Source organism: Phalacrocorax aristotelis, chromosome 19 (genome assembly GCF_949628215.1).
Source record: "Phalacrocorax aristotelis chromosome 19, bGulAri2.1, whole genome shotgun sequence".
NCBI lineage: Eukaryota > Metazoa > Chordata > Aves > Suliformes > Phalacrocoracidae > Phalacrocorax > Phalacrocorax aristotelis.
The window spans coordinates 6,389,454-6,409,208 of NC_134294.1; the positions used below are offsets into that span (position 1 = coordinate 6,389,454).

General features: G+C 49.1%; 1 protein-coding gene across 3 annotated transcripts in view; it reads right to left on the reverse strand.

Moving 5' to 3' along the window:
• Positions 1-2,309: 2,309 nt before the first annotated feature.
• Positions 2,310-19,755, reverse strand: part of ACAP3 (ArfGAP with coiled-coil, ankyrin repeat and PH domains 3) — a 106,724-nt gene continuing 89,278 nt past the window's right edge. Inside the window, exons 15-25 of one of the 3 annotated variants that reach the window (XM_075113837.1) lie at positions 19,523-19,592; positions 19,294-19,388; positions 18,538-18,752; positions 17,822-17,926; positions 17,303-17,404; positions 14,932-15,024; positions 14,558-14,778; positions 14,286-14,395; positions 13,796-13,906; positions 13,620-13,681; positions 2,310-3,654 (exon numbers count right to left, since the gene is read on the reverse strand). In XM_075113837.1, coding sequence (XP_074969938.1) covers positions 3,548-3,654; positions 13,620-13,681; positions 13,796-13,906; positions 14,286-14,395; positions 14,558-14,778; positions 14,932-15,024; positions 17,303-17,404; positions 17,822-17,926; positions 18,538-18,752; positions 19,294-19,388; positions 19,523-19,592 — 1,291 coding nt within the window. In that variant the 3' untranslated portion in view covers positions 2,310-3,547. Of the gene's footprint in view, positions 3,655-13,619; positions 13,682-13,795; positions 13,907-14,285; positions 14,396-14,557; positions 14,779-14,931; positions 15,033-17,302; positions 17,405-17,820; positions 17,927-18,537; positions 18,753-19,293; positions 19,389-19,522; positions 19,593-19,755 lie in introns of all 3 variants that reach the window. The other 2 variants (XM_075113839.1, XM_075113838.1) reach the window with 2 other exon arrangements.

Sequence of the window (19,755 nt, forward strand, 5' to 3'; positions counted from 1 at the left end):
CTTCGGGGTTTTTTCTCATGCACAAGAAGAATCTACAGAGATGTAGGCTAAACCCCAGATAACTGTGCTCTAATACGCCAGCCGAGTTACAGTGGATAGGGATGTGTGGGCTCCATTGCGGTGGCGAGTCAGCCTTTCCTCTGGGCCTTCCGCACTGGGACATAGAGCTGCTTTGCTGACTGGCAAGAGTGGTTTTATGCAATGCTGTGGTCTGAGTGACCCTGCTGAGAGAGGATACCATGAAGAAAAAAAGCACTAAGGACAAGAAAGAGAGAAGAGGAATTCGACTTGTGAGCAGAGCGTCTGCGCACCCCCTGGGAACGCCCAGCTCTCAAGTGGGTGCCGCCACGCGGTCATTACTGAAGGGTTACGGTGCCTTAGTTGTACACATCCATCCCTACGTGTGCATGCGCATGCGCCTGCCTCTCAAAAGCCCCTCTCAGAACTCCTGGACTTGTTAAGACTGGGACTAAATGGGAGGGCTGAAAGTTAGCTAAAAAGGAATTGATGGAAGAATCTTTATACTGGTCCCACTGCACAAAAGAAAACCCCATAAATCACGAAACCACTACAGACCTCTACATCATGATATAATTTCCAGGAGGAGCCCATTTGGGGACAGGGGAGTGCAGGAGCAAGGACCAAGTGGCAGCGTCTCGTCTCGCGGTCAGATTTGGAACAAGAGGTATGTGGCAATACAGGACGGGGACCTGTTAGCAGGGGTGTGTGCTTCGGTTTATACATGTGCAGACCCAGAAGAGCAAGGGGTGTTGCAAGCCAGGAGGGAGATGCCTTGGCAGCACGGTATGCGAGTGGGCAGGGAATGCCTGCTGGTAGCATGGAGATGTAAGACTGGAAGAGCAAAAGGAGGGGAGGGTTCACGGTTGGGGAAGGATGCCGGGAAAACTTGTTTCACACCTGCTTGTGCCACCTTTAGTAGAATAAAATAATGGTTTCTAAGCTAGTGGAAGCATAAGTAAGAGGTATCCAGTTTGAAGGTAGATTAGAGCAATCTTCTCTGAGGGTGTGGACTAATTTTCAGCTTAGTAGCTGCCTCTATTACAGAACATTCCCGTAGCCTGCTGTAGTTGTGAAATAAGCCATACAAATTCTTCATCAGGGTCATACCTCAGTGCTTGTGATACCATCACTGAAATATCTGTCCTATTTGGAGCTCCTTGTGTCTGAGTTGTGCATTTCCAGTGCGGACAAAAGTTGAGGCACAAATGGGAGTCATTGCTACCGCTCACAATCGCACAGCGATGCCGGAGAAAGGTACCAGTGCAGAGTCCCAGGCTATTCTTCCTCCCCGATGGAAAGCTTCTGCGATAGCTGTCGTGGAAATTAAAGCTGAGCAGCAGGAAATGCAGCAGGTTGTTTCAAGTTCCTTTCCTGCTGCGAGCTGCACGGCAAGCTCTTCTGCAGCTGTGGCCAGAAGGCTGGTAGCAGGCCGAGAGGCAGCTGCTCCCCCGCAAGCCCATCACCCTGCGCCATGGCCAGCCCTCTCTGAGTGCGTCTCGCACTGTGCAGCTCCGTGCTGACCCAGCGACCGCGCTCCTGGCTCCCCGTGCCTGTGACGGCTTGTGAAAGCTGCGTCCTGTTGTCCTCCTCCCCATGAGACGTTTGGAGGCTGCTCTTGTAGGGGAAACATCGTGTCAGGAGGGCTGAGATGTCTATTAAGCTGTGACGGTGCTAGTGCGTTTCATTAATAGCATTAATGAAATTAGAGCGTGTGTTAATCAGATAAAACAGAAGGGCTACCAAGAGAGTTAGAATCCTGTCTCTTTGGAGGCTGAAGAGTTCAGCCTTGAGAAGGGTTTGTTCAGCCCTGAGAAAAGGAGGCTCAGAGGGGATCTCATCCCCATGTACCAGTACTTAAGGGGTAGCTACAAAGGAGATGGAGACTCCCTTTTCACAAGGAGTCCCATGTTGAGGACAAGGGGAATGGACACAAGTTGCCCTTGGGGACATTCCGGTTGGACACGAGAGGGAAATTTTTCACAGTGAGGACAGTCACCGTTGGAATAATCTCCCCAGGGAAGGGGCTGACTCAGCCACGTTGGACACCTCCAAGAGTCGCTGGACAGGGTGCTGGGTCATCTTGTCTAGGCTGGGCTCTTCCCAGAAAGGTTGGGCTAGATGATCCCTGAGGTCCCTTCCAGCCTGGGGTTCTGTGACTCTGTGATTCTGATTCTTCTCTTCAAGCCATAAACCTGTGCCAGATAAATTTCATATTTTAAACCTTCTAATACTGAAGTGCTTCACTGGCTTGTACAGATCTAGAATCAGAAAGAATGAGGAAATGTGTGTGAATTTAAAAAAAGAAAATCCTGTCTTTATTCTCAGTTCGTAGATGCTGTCTGCATGTGAAATTTTCTTCGCTCCCACCTTTTCAGAAAAAATACATTTCTTCCGCCGTAAGACATATTACATTTCAGCATGTCATAGTTTATATAGATCCTTCTGACAATGCACTTTATTATGTCATGGTGCCTATACCTGTATAGCCCACACATAACCTTTTATTATTTTTGGTAACTAAGAGATACAATAATAAAAATGACCAAAATAATACTGCAAGCCGTGCCTCACAGAAGAGTACAACTCTCCTAACAGTGAGATGCACAGCTAGCAGGAGATGGAGAGCCCCTGAGGGAAAGAGCTAGATTCTGTTTTCAGTACTGCTCGTAAAGCCCCCGTGGGATCGGTATTAAATCTCCTGGTCCGCGCTAAACCAAAAGCCTCCAAGCGCTCTGGGGTAGAGGTATCTTGGGTGAGTTACCCGGCGAGATGAAGTGTTTCGCCGCGGGGTGGTTGGGGCTGGGACCGCTCGGGCCGAGTGGCGGTCGGGTGCTGTGTCCCGGGAGGCCTTTCTCCTTCGAGAGGACAGGTCTGCGTGTGGAGGGCCTCGTGCCGCAGCGGGCTGCGTTCTGGTGCCGTTGTGGGAAGCTGCTACTGCCTCAGCGCACGGCGGGGGCCAGCACTGTCTGGCAACGAGCTCAGCGGTCCCGCTCCAGCGGCACCACCGCAAAGCAGCGTAACTAAACGTCTGCGACATTCATTTTCCCTCGCTTTTAGGAGCGCTGCAGACTTGGCCTCCTCCTGGCATCCTCTATGGTCAGGACCGCTTACCTGCACTTCATTTTAGGGGCGGGAATTGTTGCAGTATCATAAATGCTAGTGTTTGCATACACCCCGAAAGGGGAGGTTTTCCCAGATATAGCGATGTAGGAAGGGCATTGAGAGCTAAAAGATCAGCTTAACTCATTTTAAGGTGCATTCAGGCGGTGCAAGGCCTGCAGTCGGAATGCGTGCCTGTTCTGGAATTACCCCCGGAACAGCTGCCATCTCCCCGGTCAGGGCACAAAAGCAGCCACCAGGGAAAAAACAGGTTTCTCGCAGGAGCGTGTCTGAGCAGAGAACATCTTTCTTCAGCAGCTGAGCTCAGCTTGGCTGTTACACCCGCTCGGACGTTTCTGCCGGCTGCGCTCACGGGCAGCTCAGAGCCTGCCACTCCGGCAGGGGGAAGGGAGAGGGAGGGAAGGGACTATCTGCAGGAGCGGCTGAAATGTAGGCTCCTCCTTTTGAGTTTCTCAGGGTTGTTCGAAGCCATGTGAGAGAACTCCCGGAAGATGTCCAGGTAGGTAGCGTCTCCTGCAAAAATACACAGGAAGAGGCATTAGTCCCAGTCTTTTTGTTCTGCCTTGCTTTGATACTTCCCACCCACGGGAGTTCACGGTGCGTCAGGCCATTTTCACCTGGAACTCACGACTTTCATCTGGATGTGAGAGACAGCTCTACGTGTGAGGCAGAGAGAGCCCAGCTCTTTAGCCTTGCACTGCCTCAGGTGGGGTCTGTTTTGTTTTTCCATTCTTTGTTAATAAGAACAGGATTATTCACAAGCTCCCATACGTAAACACGCTCTCAGCACTCTCGCTTCACAATCAGATTTGGGATAATTCCTCCCTTTTATTATTATTATTGGTACTTTTTTTTTTCCAAAGCCCAAGAGACAGTAGAGAGACTTTTAAGAGCTGAAGGAGAGAGCTGTGCTGGAAGCCGAGCGCTCTGAAATGCAAAGGTCATCTGTTGTGCCACTTGTGCAACAGCAGAGCTTCGTGCAGTCGGGGTCACAGGGCTTGATATTAGTTTGCTGGAGACAGTGTCGAGCCAGGAGCAGAGATAAGGCAATGGACTAGTGGTCTGGCTTCTCTTCTGGCAGCCAGACTTTTCAGAGCTTGTTGCGGCCGGTGCAGCATAAGTCCACCTGTGCTGGAACTCAGCAACAACCTGTTGAAGGGCACTATCGGCTAACGACGATTCCCCGTGACAGCTGACTCAAGGCCCTGATCAAACCATGGGTGAAGGCAAAGAGTTCAGGTGTCCCAGCAGCGGTTCTATGATAGAATCTCCCTTGATGCAGGAACGGTTTCAGATTTATGCTGCGATTCTAGAGATAATTAGGCACCCGCAGCCCATTAACGCTATCTCTGCGTGTACGGTTGCTTGATGTTCTAGGGCAATTCCTGCCACAGGCTGGGCTACTGAGCTCATTTTTACCTGGTGATGAACCCATGTAGCCACAGGGGAAAAGATAAGGGAAAGATCCCAGGTATTCACCTACGTAGGTGCAGCTACCTTTAGTCTTTCATACAGAGCTCCTGTGCCCTTTGTTTGACAGAAGATGTCCTGGAGTCCCTGAGAGGGTAGACCCACAGCTGCTATGAGCTGCGTTGCTCCAAGGCACACCATCCGTCATTACTGGTGCGGTGCTGAGCGAAGAGAAAAGCTAATGCAAAAACTTGGCCCCACAAAGCCAAGCCGATAGCAGGATCCAGCGTAACTTCATATTGCCTCACAAACTCAGGCAGAAAGAATGGTCTTTTGACTGTGTCCAGCTGGCTGAGAGTCGACAGAGGCGGCTTGCAGCTTCCCCTCGCCGCCCCGCAGTGCTCCTGCCCTGGAGGCATCCTCCGAGAGGCATCTCTCCAGCTGCTCCTTTGCTGCAAGCTCGCAGCTCTGTGAACACGGTGTCCCCTTCCACCCCAGGTCAGGGGTGAGCACAACGGGGCGTGAGAATTGTCTCTTTTCAGTGTATGAAGTGTGTCCAGCCCAAAAAGTCTTGAGAATAATAGTATTCAGTGTCGTCCACACACAGGTGGCAAAGGCTTCTAACATGAGCCTTACCGTCAGGCAGGCTTTAATCAGCATCTGTTGATTTTGAGGTACAGCGACGCTCAGGAAATGTAAGGTTTTGTACCTGCCATGAAACCAGCTTGACCTACCCGTTAGCTTCTGATTACCGTCACTTGACCCCCTCCTAAACTGGTGGGACTCGGCCTGTTTCCACTGCCCTCGCCAGTGCTCTCCTGTGCATACAAATAGATCCTAATGTTACAGGGCGTCCTGCCTCGCAGCCTGTTGGACCTCCATCCCCTCCCGGTGACAGCCCCTCCATGGCCCACGCTGCCCTTCTTCCTCCAGGTGCATCACCCCAGGTTCCTAGCACTTCACCTGCTCCCCTACCACCTATTCCTCCCCACCTTCCCTAAATAAAATGTATTCCCTTTCTGGGAGGACAAAAAACCCCTTACGCACTACCCAGAAAACAGGCAGCTTCTCTATAATGACAATAAAGGCTCACCTCTCCAGGATTTCTTCAGAATGAGCCTTGCTGCTGAAGTGTTAAGCACACCTGGCAGCAACATGTAAGTGCTGAACCGGCTGAGTTCTGGTGTAGTGACCCGGGAACAGCTGCTACCTGTCCTCTTCGGTCCCGACTTAGTTTTGACACCGGCGGGATGGTGTCAAGGTGGCACTTTTAGGTAGTGGGACAGAGGATTGCTGTTACCTCCTGCCAGCAGCCTGACCGTGATGGTAAAATCATTAATAGATCCTTGTTCAGTGAGATCACTAATCCTCCTGCATACTGGTAAAATAATTGTCCTGGCACCACTCAGATTTAACTCCAATTACAGGAATCCTACTGTTGTAGTAAAGTATTAGTCCCAGATTTTTGGAGATATTTAAGCATTTAATCCTCATTAACTAAAGAAAGAGACGGGATTTTTGAGATCTGGGTTTCTGTAATCACATTTAAGTCTTCAGTGTATTTAACCTTGCGAGGCTGGGTGAAACCAGAGTCTCCAGTTTAGAAAGGAAATAAAAAGGCAGCAAAACCAGCGGGGCGGCAGTGGGCGTCAGGGACAGGGTGGGGAATGAGCCTCCCGAGCTCTGTGCTTATACGTTTACTGTAAGACCCTGCAGCTCTCCTTCCATAAATGCCTTAAACGACTGTGATGCTCCCGCTTTCAAAGGATCCTTCCTATCTACCTCCTCCACTGAGCTCACGAGGCTACCCGTGTTGATTAATTGGGATCTGTTCCTCCCTCCAGAGGAAAACGGGTTACTCCACAATTTTGTTTCTCCGCATTTGCTTTCCACGCTAAGTGTGACGGAAATCATGAGGCCAGGCCAGTCTTTCTTTTCTTCTTTTATTTTTCTGCCACAGACACACAGTATGAGAGAAACCAAGGGGAAGGATTGCACTGCGGTATGTGGGAGAGGGTGGTCCATGTGCAGAAGCCTGATATTTTCATCTAGTGCAAGGTCTCCTTTTACAGGATGGCCACCAGCAGAGCTCGTAACGTATCAAGCATTAACTGATTCAGGTACTCTGAAGAAACATGAATGGGGGGGGTGGGGAGGGGGTGATCTGAGCCTGTCACCTTTACCCCAGCCTTCTTGCAAAGCACCCTAAAATCACATTATCACAAGACAGTGTCACAGAAACCCAAACAAAAATGCAGAGTATTTGTGTGGCATTTCAAGCTATTCACTGCCGTAAAATTCAAGCTGTGGGCTGCAGAGAAGGAAAACAGGTTAAAAGGGGATGGTTTTCTAGATCCAGTTAATACAGGCAACAAGGCAAGAAACCTTACATAAATAAACCAAGCCAAAGAAGGAAGAGGGAAGGATTTTATCTAGATTTTTATTAACAGTGTTTCAAGAGACAATAGAAGAGAAGGGAGAGAAAAAAAGGCAGACACCACAGCAACAGTTTTAAAATTGTACAAAGATAATAACATACAGAATATCTGGTTCCATAGTTACAGTCAGTACAGGCTGTGTAGGGAAAGGGGGAATTAAAAAACGTGTTACAAAGTTGTACTGAAAGCAGGCAAGTGAAGGAGGTTAGTAGGTTATAGCGTATTTACAGCAAGTGTCAGCCCCTGGTACAGCAGCCCAGCTATCCAGTGCGTAGCAGAGCCGTGTTACATCAACCACACGCAGCAGCTTCGACTTGGCTAAAGAACTTTCTCTCTGTGCTGTTTAGATAGGAAGGTGAGGGAGCCTTAGCCAGGAAGAGGCTGGCTGGGCTTTCTCATCTCAGAGGCTTTCCGTCCAGGCTGCTCCTGTGATCCTACGGTCAGAAAAGGTTACTCTATTTCCATGATGCAGCAGCCAGGGGTCGCACACGGAGGGCTCCCACGATGGGGAATCCACACTAACGTTCGTGTGCCGTTGGAGGGACGCGAGGGGTGGAGGTCAACTGAGACAGGTCTGCAGAGCCGCTGCCGAACCGAAGGCAACCGCCTGGCCTCTCCCCACACGTCCCCTGCCGGAGCACAAGGGTGCGCAAACCCAACGTGCCCCTCGCCGCGAGGGCATGCGAAGTGCCGAGACGTGTTGGCGGAGCAAGTGCTGCTGCTTCAGCTAGCCTCTCTAGCCATCCCTGCTGCTGCACTAGAAACACACACGGTTCTCCTTGTGCCTTGGAAACGCTCTTGGCTGTTACCCCACCTCTGTCCCTCATTCCCTCCCCGTAACTCTTCAGCTGCACTCTCTTCCCTCTAACACAGTGCCGGGCACGCAGCTCAGAAGGCAGGTGCCCCAGCCCCAATTCCCTGCAAGGCTGAAGAACCAGCAGGCAGGCTGATATGAGTCACATTCCTATGGAAACAGCACTCTGTATTTTGGAATCTCAAAAGAAAAAATAAACCTTTTTGGGACGCTCACTCTCCCTCCTCCTGCTCCGTCCCTTCTTCCCCACACCCCCCTCTCCACATAACAGCATCCCACACTGTCACACACGCACGCTCACGCAGATGTTTGTCACCGGCTAACCAATGGTTTAACGCCACATTTAATCCGTTCACCTTGTTTTGTCTTTGGTTGAAAGCAATAATGCTCGGGCAGCGAGGAGAGAGAAGGGGCTTCAGGCAGCCAAGCAGCACCGGAACAACGCGCAGTTCAGCAGCAGACAACAGCTGTGTTGCGGCCGCTGGACAGTAGGTTAATCAGTGCATTTCTTTAGGAGGTCCTTTTTTTCCTCTTGCATAAATAATGGCCATTTTTGCTGGTCTGAGATGTTACTGATCTATTTTATACTTATCGCAGTCTCGGCTTGCAAATCTTTTCCTTTAAAGACGTGAATTCTTTCAATTCCGTGTTTTTCCTCTAGACTGCTCAAAGGAATTTCACATTGCAGAGGCCATCTCAGAGACAACAATATTAAAATAACCTGAGGCTTCCCTGGATGACACGCAGAGAGGGAACAGAGAGGGTAAAATTTCAACTTGCCAGCAACCAGAAGTCATCCCATTTGGAATCAGAGACGTGTGGCAGGCCCCAAAGATTCGAACCCAGACTACCTGTCCAGGCACTTGGTTACAGGGTTTGGGTCTAGTCAAACAAAAGCTAGGACGGGCATAGAAATATTCACCCAGGTCTCAAAAACTCTAAAGATGACAGAATCTGCGTGGCTGAGGCAACGGTTTGGGTCCATTTGTGTTTTGACAACACCTGGCATGTTGCTTTCTAGACAAAGGCAAATCTCCTCATGTTAACTGTGGTAGCAACCAAGTCACTGTCACACAGGTAACATACGTGCTCTTCAAGAAGAAAGGAAGGATGAAAAGGGAGTAGTTTTGGCATTGGGTATTTCAGACAAGATTGTACAACACAAATACAGCTGTATGTGAGGAAGGAAATAAAGTGTTCATGCCTAGTCTTCCCTGTAGCCTGGCTGGCCGGTCGTTCGTTTTGCTCAAAACAAGCTTTCTGCGCAACTTCCCCACTCTCCCCTCCAAACGTCTAAGCACACGCGCGCACGCACACACACCCCAACCAAAAAATAAATCAAATAAACACAGAAAACATTGAGAAGTGCCTCCTTAGCATTTTTTTCCTGGAGAACCTTTTTGTTTTAGAAACTGCAGGATGTACTAAAGTGTTTGATTATAGTTCAAACTAGAGGCATTTAATGCCTCATGATTTGTATAATGAAAATAGAAGGGGGGGGGGGGGAGGGCAAGAAAGGAACATTGTGGGGGAAAAAAGGCAGGTTTTGAAAAATATTCCCTAACAATGCTACAAAAAAATCCTGACATTAAATACAGACAAACTGTATTGAATAAAAATTGCACTAGTCCTCTGGGCACATCAATAATAAATTAAATACTTAACAATTTCACTGATTAAAAAAGACAGCACAAAATCCATAACAAAAGAACATAAAACCCCCCAATACTGTATGTAGGAAAAGTGCACAAAGTTGCTTTATACATTGAATCTAAATAAAGTACCAATACATGTTAAATAGATAAATTGTCTTGCAAGACACCGCTTTTTGCATCAGTATTTACATATGCTTTAACTTCATGTACTTCAGCAGTGAGGCTGAGCTTCAGTGGACCTGACTGTACATGATTTTTGTGTTGTTCTCACGAGCCACTAATGCTGACTGCGAAACCAGATTACCAAAGTGGAGGCCACGTCTCCAGTTCTCATTGGCTTCCAGGAAGGGTCAGTCATATTTCTAACTTCTCATAAAAAGCTGGAAAAGCAATTGGGGTGTTTTAAGTTGCTGTACATGTGAAAAAAAACGTGGCTGGACAATGATCATGCTGAAATTCATTAAGAGAGTAGGACCGTGGCAGTGGTGAAACACCTATTTCAAGATCTTTGAAGTACCCTGAAAGACACCAGCTTTGATTCAGCGTGGCCTTCTTCTAGGAAAGGGCACAACTTGAGGGGACACCAGCACTGACCAGTGTCTAAATTGATGCAGATCAATATAAAATGCGATAGGATTAGCAAAGAGAATTCATTACAGAGAATCTCTCAGTTCCTAACCCAGAAAGCAGAGGAAGTTCTTGGCTGGATAGTGGTTCCTGGATCCGGATGCTGCAGGGTGACCCGCATGATCTAACCGTAAGTACGGCACGGTCCTGCTGAAGGCAGACACGTGCTTGAGGGCTTTGCCGTATTGCTAGCAGGTTCAGCACCACCCGACACCACCTGAGCTCTGCACGGAGCACTGAGCTCTGCAGGATGTTTCACACAGATGATTTGCAGGGCTACAGATTTAGCTCTTACCCCACCGAGACCGACAGTAACGCCACCACCAGCTGAAGAGTGAACAGGCTCAGCTGACAAGGAAGGGGTGTCAAATGGAGCAGGGACACACAAGTGAAGGCACCACCCTGCTCGGTGGGGAAGCCCATTTAAATTTAGGGTGACTCTTACCAGAAAGAGGGCAAAGTTCAAGGCAAAGCACTGAAAGACGAAGCTCCGTGGGATTGTAAAGTGGTAATCTTCTGCAATCCTGCCCAAGAAACGCCGAGTGGGCAGCGATTCTGGCTACCCCTTCCCATGGGTATCAGGAAGAAAGGTATTTAACCCCAGGCATATTAAACCCCAACTGAAGGAGACCATGTCGCAGCACTGCGGCAACAGCTGCGCACAGCGCGCATCTGCCTACGTTTGGTACCACTCACGCAGGTGCATGCCTGGAGTCAGCCCTCCTCGTTCAGCGGTGTGACTCCAGTCACACGCGGGCGCTGCAGTCAGAAGGCGGTCCCTACTCACAAAGACATTGTCCCCTGAACTAAGGATTTGTACGTCCCAGCATTCCTCTGAAGCTGCACTGCAGCAGCGATGGCATTTTATGCCATGCCGCTTCATCCCACGCGCAGTCCTAAATCACTCCTGAGGGTGCCGCAGCTGAGCAGAATATGAATACAGACCAAGGGATCTGTTCTCTGCCAACTGTTAAGGGCACGTCCTACAGCTTCTATTCAGAGAAGAGTTCTGAGAGGGTATTGCCTGGTCAAAGCCTACAGGATAGTTTCAGACCAGGCACTGAAGAGCTAAGAAGGGAGGATGCGAGTTTGCACGGTGCGCTCCCCCTCCAACCCATCAGCGCACTGTGAATCGGCAGGTTGACGCAAGCCAGGCGTTACAGAGCCCGCGTTCAGCAGCGGCACGCCGCGTGCCAAGCACCGGCCTCCTGGGACAGAAGGAGCGGGGAGATGGAGAGAATGCCACGAAAGGCATTGCCAATGATAAAAAGGCTGATGGGGCCCAAGGTCGTTAATTTTCTTTTCCAAGATTGATGGAAGGAGATAATTTATTATTTAGGGAAGCACGGAAGGCCCTGGGGTAGGATTTTGCCCTGCCATTGATCTGCAGCAGTTTCAGCACAGTCAGCAGGATCATTTCAGATTCACAACAGACAAGTGGGACTGAGGTCAGAACTCAGCACTTGGTACCGTGCATCCCAAAGCTCCAAAGGGAACAGGAATGAGAAAGCTGCAAGATTAAGATGGACTTCAATACCCCAGATGGCACAGACAGAAAACTGTGGCCTGGATGCAGCGAAATACGGGACAGCTCTTTCCTAAGGAAGCAGGGACCCTCCCTTGAACTGAGGGGACACCCTACTAGAGCCTAAGTAGAATTTCTGTATTGTTCCACTTCTAGATGTGTGGGTGGACACTGGGTGCTGTTGGTTCAGTCTCTGAGTGCAGTATCTGGAGTGAAGAACTGGGTCGCTGTTGCTTCAGTATCTGAGGACACAGTTACAACAGAAACAAACCTGCAAAGGTTTAATCCACGAAGGGCTGCAGCGTGACAGCAGCCAGTACACAAAACAAAACAAACAAAAAGTCAGGCATGTATTGGGTGAAAAATAGTATGACGGTGTATCATTGCTGACATAATGCAGGAGGATGCAGAACTCTGCCTGGTATTCTTGCGTTCCTTGCGAGATCTTGATCCCCTCAAGATCCCAACACTATCCATAAGGCACTATGGCCCAACCCCAGAGCCAGCAGCCTGGGTACCCAGGCGGGCTAAATACCAGCTGTGGACAGTCACCCACGAGTCCTGAAAAACTCTGGTGTCAATTGCAGTTGAGGGCGTTCTGAAGAGGCTCTTACAGGAGCACATCTCAGCTTGGCATCCAAATTCCCAGCCAGAGGATAATCTGCCAGTGGTGGAGGGCTTACGGAGCACACGTAGAGACGGGATTACATGACTGCAGCATCTCTGCAGAGCTACTGTAGCAAGATCCCCGTAATGCAGTCCATAAATACAGCAACAAAGTGCTCTAAGTAGAAACACATTCCCCCACTTCGGCAAAGAATAATACAAGAAAGGAAAGAAACAAAAAGGAAGATTCTGCTGGTCATTGGAATTGGGGAACTCAAAAGCCCCTGGGCCAGCTGCTGAGATGCCCTACTCACATGCTCCAGCATGCGGGGGGAGAGCACAGAGGGATACACATGCAAGTAGAAGTCTCCTTCGCAGAGATGCTAAGTCAGAAATCTGAAGCGACCAGAAAACAAACTGAACCGAAGTCAAATTGCATTGCGCAGCCAGCCATTTAGGCGGTGGGAGTTGGACGTGGCTTTTCTTCCCTGACACAAAGCCCATCGCCAGCGACAAGCTTCTCCCAGCCTCAAAAAATTAGCACTGCTGCTTCCATAACACTGTGCAGATTGCATCTTGGCCCAGGAAGCAGGCGAGCTATGGCTTTGACCAGCTAACCACCAAGGGCAAAAAAAGGGGAGCACGGCTGGTATAGTCCTGAGAGCAATCAGGGTGAGTAGCCATCGCTCTCAATCCTACGCCTTCCGTTGTGCCTTCTGGAGCAAAACATCTCTGCCCCACAAAACAGCCTGTTCCTGACTTAGAGGTCACCTTTTAGTTTTCTAAACTGGCCCCAGCAGCTCCCAGTCGCCGCAGAAGTCTCACGAGAGAGCAGGCTGCTGGTCACGCTGCCAGGAGGAGGGCTCCACGTCAGAATCCCTCCAAACAAACTGTTCAGACGAGAACTCAGTGCGTGGTAACTACACTGAGGCAGAGACAGGTTCATCTGATCGTACTGTTGGTGGGTTTCTCCTGGTGATAGAGGGTTTCCTTTTCTTCTCTTTCCTTTTTTTTTTTTTTTTTAATGCTAAACTCATCTGCCATACTTTTCACACACTCAAGTCCACACGCCATGGTCTGTGGTTATGCCCTAGGAGTCTCCTACACAAAAATCAACCGTCCAGTAGTCAAGTATGAGAACTTTACGCTAACAGGAAAGACCCTTTTTCCTTCCTGCGTGCATCTCAACCTATATGTGCAGGCATCAAAAACAGACCAATCTGCAAGAAACACCAATATACCAAGGATGGGGCTCTCAGGGCTTCTAGAAATTCAGCCCAACTTCAAGACAGCAAAGGGGAGGTGGGGAAGTCGTCACTAACACTCATCTATATTAAGGCTGATGAACTCCTGTATACACTTCCTGTACTGCAGCTCAGTAGGGCTGTTGCTGGGATATTGACCTGGTTGTCCAAAGGGGCCCTCTGCTTCTCGCATTTCCTCGTTCATTCGAGCCAGACGCAGCCTAGAGTGAAACAGAGAAAGCACAAGAGTGAGAGGTTTGGTTATTCCCTCCCTGATGGCTGTTTACAGGCAGTGCTCCTGTGTATAGGCACTGGGAAGTCCTGGCTGCACTTACAAAGTAACTATGTCTGCATTGGCCGCCTGGACAGCAATACTGAGTGGGTCCTGCCCGTCACCATCCACCGCATGCTGGTTTGCCCCTCGCTTGAGGAACAAGCAGACCTGACTGCAGAAGGGAAAGAAAAGATCATCAGAGCAGAAACTCCAGCTCCCCCGCCCTACACCAGAGTGGGCAGAGGGCACTGTCCTTCCATAGGTAGGCACAACTTCACTTATATCAGTCTAAAAAAATCAGGAAGCGCCGCAGTGGCATGGAGAAAGGAATGGATGTACAGGGGCCCAGTTACCCTCTATCTGTCGTCATGGGGGCAATTGTGCTTAAGACAATCAAGTGGTTGATGTGATATAAGAAGGCATGTTTTGCAAATAACCAATTCCCCAAAACCCAGCTGCCTTGCCCACCTCACCCAGTGACTCCCAGCGTTAACGCTGAATCTCAATCCAGGGATGCTGGAGCATGTCAGAGCAACATGCAGAGAACTTACCCAGTATGCCCTAGGTATGTGGCATGATGCAAGGGAGCCCGGCCTCGGATATCTCTTTGGTTAACATCTGCTCCATTCTGCAGCAGGAATTCACAGGCTATCAAGGAGCCCTGGCAAGGTAAAGGGGAATGTCTAAATAAAATCAGGCAGCGGTACTGAGAGGATGCACGAGCACGTACCAGGCTGTAAGCTGCCCGTTGTCAGCGCGTTCTGAACTAGAGTCAAGACCTTGCATTCCCAAACATGGCCTCCCAGCCACTAGCACAACGTACCCCCATCACAGCTTGAATCAGAGGAGTTTTGTTTTCATCTTCATCATTCACCCAGTTGATCTCCGCACCGTGTGCGAGTGCTTCTGCCATGAGAGGCAGGTTTCGGGCTTGTGCTGCCTTGTAGATCAACAAGCCAGGATGCAGCTCCCTCAGGTCCTCCAAATCTGATGCTTCCTGTTCAATCTCTGCTTCACCACTTGACTCCTCTGACACCTCGCACTCTAAGAGGCAGAAAAGGAGAGGGAGAGATGACCCCAAAGCTTCACATTTCCGATTTCATGTTTCCTGTTGTTCTTGGACGGTCAAGACTGGTGCCATCTTGCCTTAGCTCTAGCTGCCTCCCCACACTTCCGTCAACAGCCTGTGACACCCACCTTCCTCTGTCACGCTGTCCACCACAGAGCCAAACACCAGGATATCAGTGCTGCCATCTGTGCTTCCTCCAAGCCCACTGTCACTGCTCAGACCTGCAGGGCCAACAGAAGACAAACCAAGCCCATTTTAATACACAGGCATTCCAGTACCAGGCACAGCTGAGACCACAGGGGGAAAGGGCTGCGCAGAATGTCACACACACATTGCACCGGGCACTGCTGGCAAGGGAGAGGGGGACTGCTATCCCATTTAGCCCCACTCAATAAAACTGCCCAAGGAAAAATTGCAAAGCCTTATGGTGTCCATGTCCCCACGCTGCCCTTCATGCAGGGATGCTCCAACATTGCCATGGCACTTTGGACTGTTGAGGACAGCCCTTGCTGCAATCCATGAGGGACGCTGTGACGTAGACTGGAGCAGAGCAGCAGCAGAGACAGCTTTGCAGCAGGTTATGCAGTGTCATAAGCAAATAAAGACACACCTCTGCTTTTCCCACTAATTATCTCAGCTTCCACTCTATCCATGCTTTCCCCAGAGCTTTTCAGTTGTCACTAGGGCACTTGCCAAGGCATTGCTCTTGTGACAGATTATTGACCATGACCGGGCCAAACAATATCAGAGTCATTAAGGTTGGAAAAGACCTCTAGGACCATCAAGTCCAACCATCAACCCAACAACACCATGTCTCATAAACCATGCCCTGAAGTGTATCTCAGGCCAAACCCTTAAAGCATTGTCCATTGGCTCATTCACTTTCACAGACACCCCTTTCCCCACAGTGCTTCCCACCTTCCCTGCTTAGCTGGTGAATGTTACAAGACAGCTGACTTCATACAAGAAATGGAGTCACGAAGAGATGAAGCAACTTGTCCAAGGACACACAATGTGTCCGTGGCAGAGCAGCTTTGTACCTTCTCCAGCTTGCACCCAAAAGTAGTCAAGAAAATGAGAGAAAGGAAGAAACACATGCAGAAATTGCCCCTGCAGGAACAGGGACGGCCCATCACCTTTGTCCCGCAGGACGCTCGGCCCCTGTGGGAACTCTGGCTGGACTCAGCTTCTTGCTGCTTTTAACTTCCCAATGACTGTAAGGGCTGGGAGTGTCTGTCCTCCCCGAACTCAGGAGGTCAAGCCCCCATGATCTACCCCAAGACCTACACTCAAACCACTGTGATTAGAAAGAAAAACAAGCCAGGCTGTAGCTGACAACATGTTTCTAAAATATGAACTGAGTAGTCTTTGCAAGGAGTAGTAACAGGACAGCCTGCAAGAACTAAAGATCTGAGCCTTGAAAACCACAGCAAATAAGACACCTTAACCTTAAAGGCTGTTTGTTGAAATCTTCAGAGCAGCTACAGCTAGGTCCCAGCTAAAGAACAGTCTCTAAATCAGTGCTCCTGAAATCACGATTCACAAGTAATCCTTCAGCACTGTTCAACAGCCAAAGGAGACAGTGAAGCTACAACAAGGTTTGAAGTGGCACATATCATGCATATTTTTATTTGCTGTCAGAAAAATCATTGCTGTTTTTTGTAGAAAGGAAACCTACTGCTTGGTGAGACTATGCTCTCCACTATGTCAGCACAAGTACAGAGTGACTCCAATGAGGCCACATGGCACTATCTAGATTTACATGAAAGCAAAAGAGGAGGATCTGGCTCATATCACATTAACATTAATGTGTCAAACTCCCAGGTCTTTTCCCAAGGAATCAGTGATAAAATTCCTATTTTCTTCCACAGGAGCAAGATAAGGCTGTCGAGCAACTCTGAAGTCCTGCATCTCCCAAGTACTTTTTCCTATGACTAATAATGCTGAATCTCTTGAAACTGGAACAGCCCTTAAGGCACTGATTCAGACAAGCACTAAAGCACCATCTTCCCTGATTTCAAGAGATAACAGGTACTTGTAGGGAAGCCTGTGATTTCCTGCTGTGCTGACTCAGGACCTTAAATATTTCTTGTAAGTTCATACAATAACAAGCAACTGAGGTAAGTTTTAAAAAGTTACCACTCCTCAGCTGAGTATGGTAAGGGACCACACAACTAGCCCGTGACAGATGTGGGGCATCCAAAGTCAACACTCCTTACTTCCTATTTGCCATGAGATCCCACACGTACAGGATTGGCTCCTTTATCTCACCTGAGGGACAGCTGTTCCTTTAAGACGTAGTAACTTGACTGCTGGAAACCCTAGCAAGCTTTTTGCCTTTTGAAAGCCTGCCAGCCTGTCTTTCCCTGAAGGGACTGGTAACATATGGGTGCCAATCATTTGGCTGAAAGAAAATACATAACTGCCTCTGAAATTTGGTTTGGAACAAATAAAATTTGGGTGTCTCTTTTGCTGCTAGCTGCCAGAGCGTCACCTTACCTCCGTCCAGGAGGAACGGCGTACCGCTCCCACCGGGACCAATGCCACTGCCACTCCATGGGCCACCTGTTAGCGGATGCTGCATAGAGATGTGGCTGGCACCTAGAGGAAGGTGGACGGAATATGAGGGGAGTTCATCGTCACAAACACAAAAAGAAAAATTGTCCGCAGTAAGACTTGCTAAAAAAAGGAAAAAAAATTAAAAGGCAAAACTAAAACCAGAAAAAAAGCCAATGGAATGCATAGTCTGGAAGTAAAAGATATTGGGGGGAAAAAAATCCCATCCACCAGAATGCAAACACCAGGGACTGACTGGATAGGATATTAAAATAATAAGTGTGACAAAAGAGCAATGGGCTGGAGTTTGTGCAACTGACTCCCCATCACTCTTCTGAAATGTTTACCCTCTCTCCAGTGAGGCCGATACCTTGCCTTAGGTCTGGTGCAACGCACATGGCCTACAGGAGCCGGGAGGCAAAGTGTGCCAGGAGCAGAGAGACTTTCTTTCTTTGTACTTACTGCGTGGGCCGGAGCCAGCACCGGTGTCGAAGTAGGAGAAGAGAGAGTCCAGCTCATCAGGGCAGAAGAGGGAATCTCGACGGAACTTCCTTTCCAGCGTAGCTGCTGTTTTATACAGGAAGATTTTGAAATATATAGTTAATAACATGAAAATGAACAAATGAGAGACAGTTCTACAGCTGCATTTACACCAGCTGAGCTTGCACGTCTAACACATCCCAGATGCGCCTGGTGACGTACTCATGCCCATGTACACCATCAAAATACAACAGAGAGCTGACCACAGGTGAGGATACACTGCAGACCAGGTCACCCCACAGCATTTTGAGCAGCCAGAACCTTTCATGAGCATGGCCTCTCTTACAGACCAGGCAGGTAAAAATAAAAGGATTTGAAATTTTAAAAACCAGGAAGCTGAAACACAAAGGAAAATGCACAAAGCAAGCTTAGAAGTTGCTGCATCACGCTAGTGTAATGATCTCCTCCTTTAGCTACAAGAACCTCCTTAAACAGATGGGAAACTTTAGGAAATGGCTATAAAGACCGGCGTCAACACAGTTTTTGCAACAGCATTTTTGCATATATCTGGCAGGCTGCAGGTCCTGGAGAGAGGGGGGACCACACATGTTATCAAGGCACCTGTGCACACACCTACCAAGACTGGTGGGCAGGCCAACACAGCTCTGCCAGGGGAGCGGGGCAAGGGGGGTTCCCACCTGATGACAACATGGCTGGTGATGCATTGCCTGCTTCATGGCGGTACTTTCTACGAGCTGTGGGTGCTTTCGTGGTGCTGTTGTGTCTCTGGCACTTCTTCACACACCAGCGCCGAGGTTTCCGCTCATTCTCTGTTAGAGTCTCCCCATTTGGCAGCTTCTTCAGGAATTTCTTCTCCACATACTTCACCTTGATCCAGGCTTCCTTGTCTTGCCTAAGAGAAGAATGGCATAAAGCTGTGCACAGGGTCATGTCATTTGCCTAAAGCAAACAGCCACAAGGAGATGAAGCTGCTCTGGGTCATTTTATCAACCTGGCTTTGTGTCCTAAAAATCTTTGAGGCCTGTATTAAGAAGGGAGAGTTTCTCAAACCTAAAAATATCTCCCATTTCAAAGGAAAACTAAGAAGCACAATGTGTAGCTGAGAGCAAAATGTGATGTTCAGTCCTAGGTAACACCATGCGCTTTAGTTACTTGTCTTTGTAAGGTCTCAGAGCAGGTGTAAACCCAGCGAGCCCTGGTTCCTAAGCATGTTTCACCAGGTTGCTGGCTGGTAATGCCCCACTGCCCTTTCTGAGAGTCAAGCTCAGGCTAAGCTACAGAGGGAGTGGGATGAGGTAAGTGGGGTAACTGGGGTAGTCGGGGCCCTCAGTGAAGGGCCAGTCACACTCCTAATCTGACTTTCCAGAGAGCTCAGGGTATTGGTTTGCTCTCCACAGGGCTGAGAGGACCAGTGTGTGTGCACCCAGACTCACCTGGAGCTCCCCGCTGTTGGTTTCTTAAGTCCCAACTCTTCACACTGTGCCTCATAAATCTGATTCATGGTGCTGTTCCCCAGCTCGCACATCAGCTGCAACACAAGAGGGAATGAATGAAATCCTCAGGCGAGGAACTACCTTCCCTCTAAGTCTAGCCTGTCACCAAGTAAGACTCCCTCCCCGTCCACCATTTGTCTGTCTCTTGCCATTAAAAGCCAACACTCACTTTCAGTAACTCTGGCTCCCAGGAGTCCAGTGTGAGAGATCGGACTTTTGAGCAGTGAACACCCAGACTCCTATTTATCCAAAAGGAAGAAAACCGAAATGGTTACATGCCTCAAAACAGAGCTGCTCATGCATTATAAGATGAACAAGATCAATCCAGTCCTTATGTATCTATCTATACAGACATACCTAGCCATGCATACATAGAGGTACCTGCACAGGTATCACAGCAAG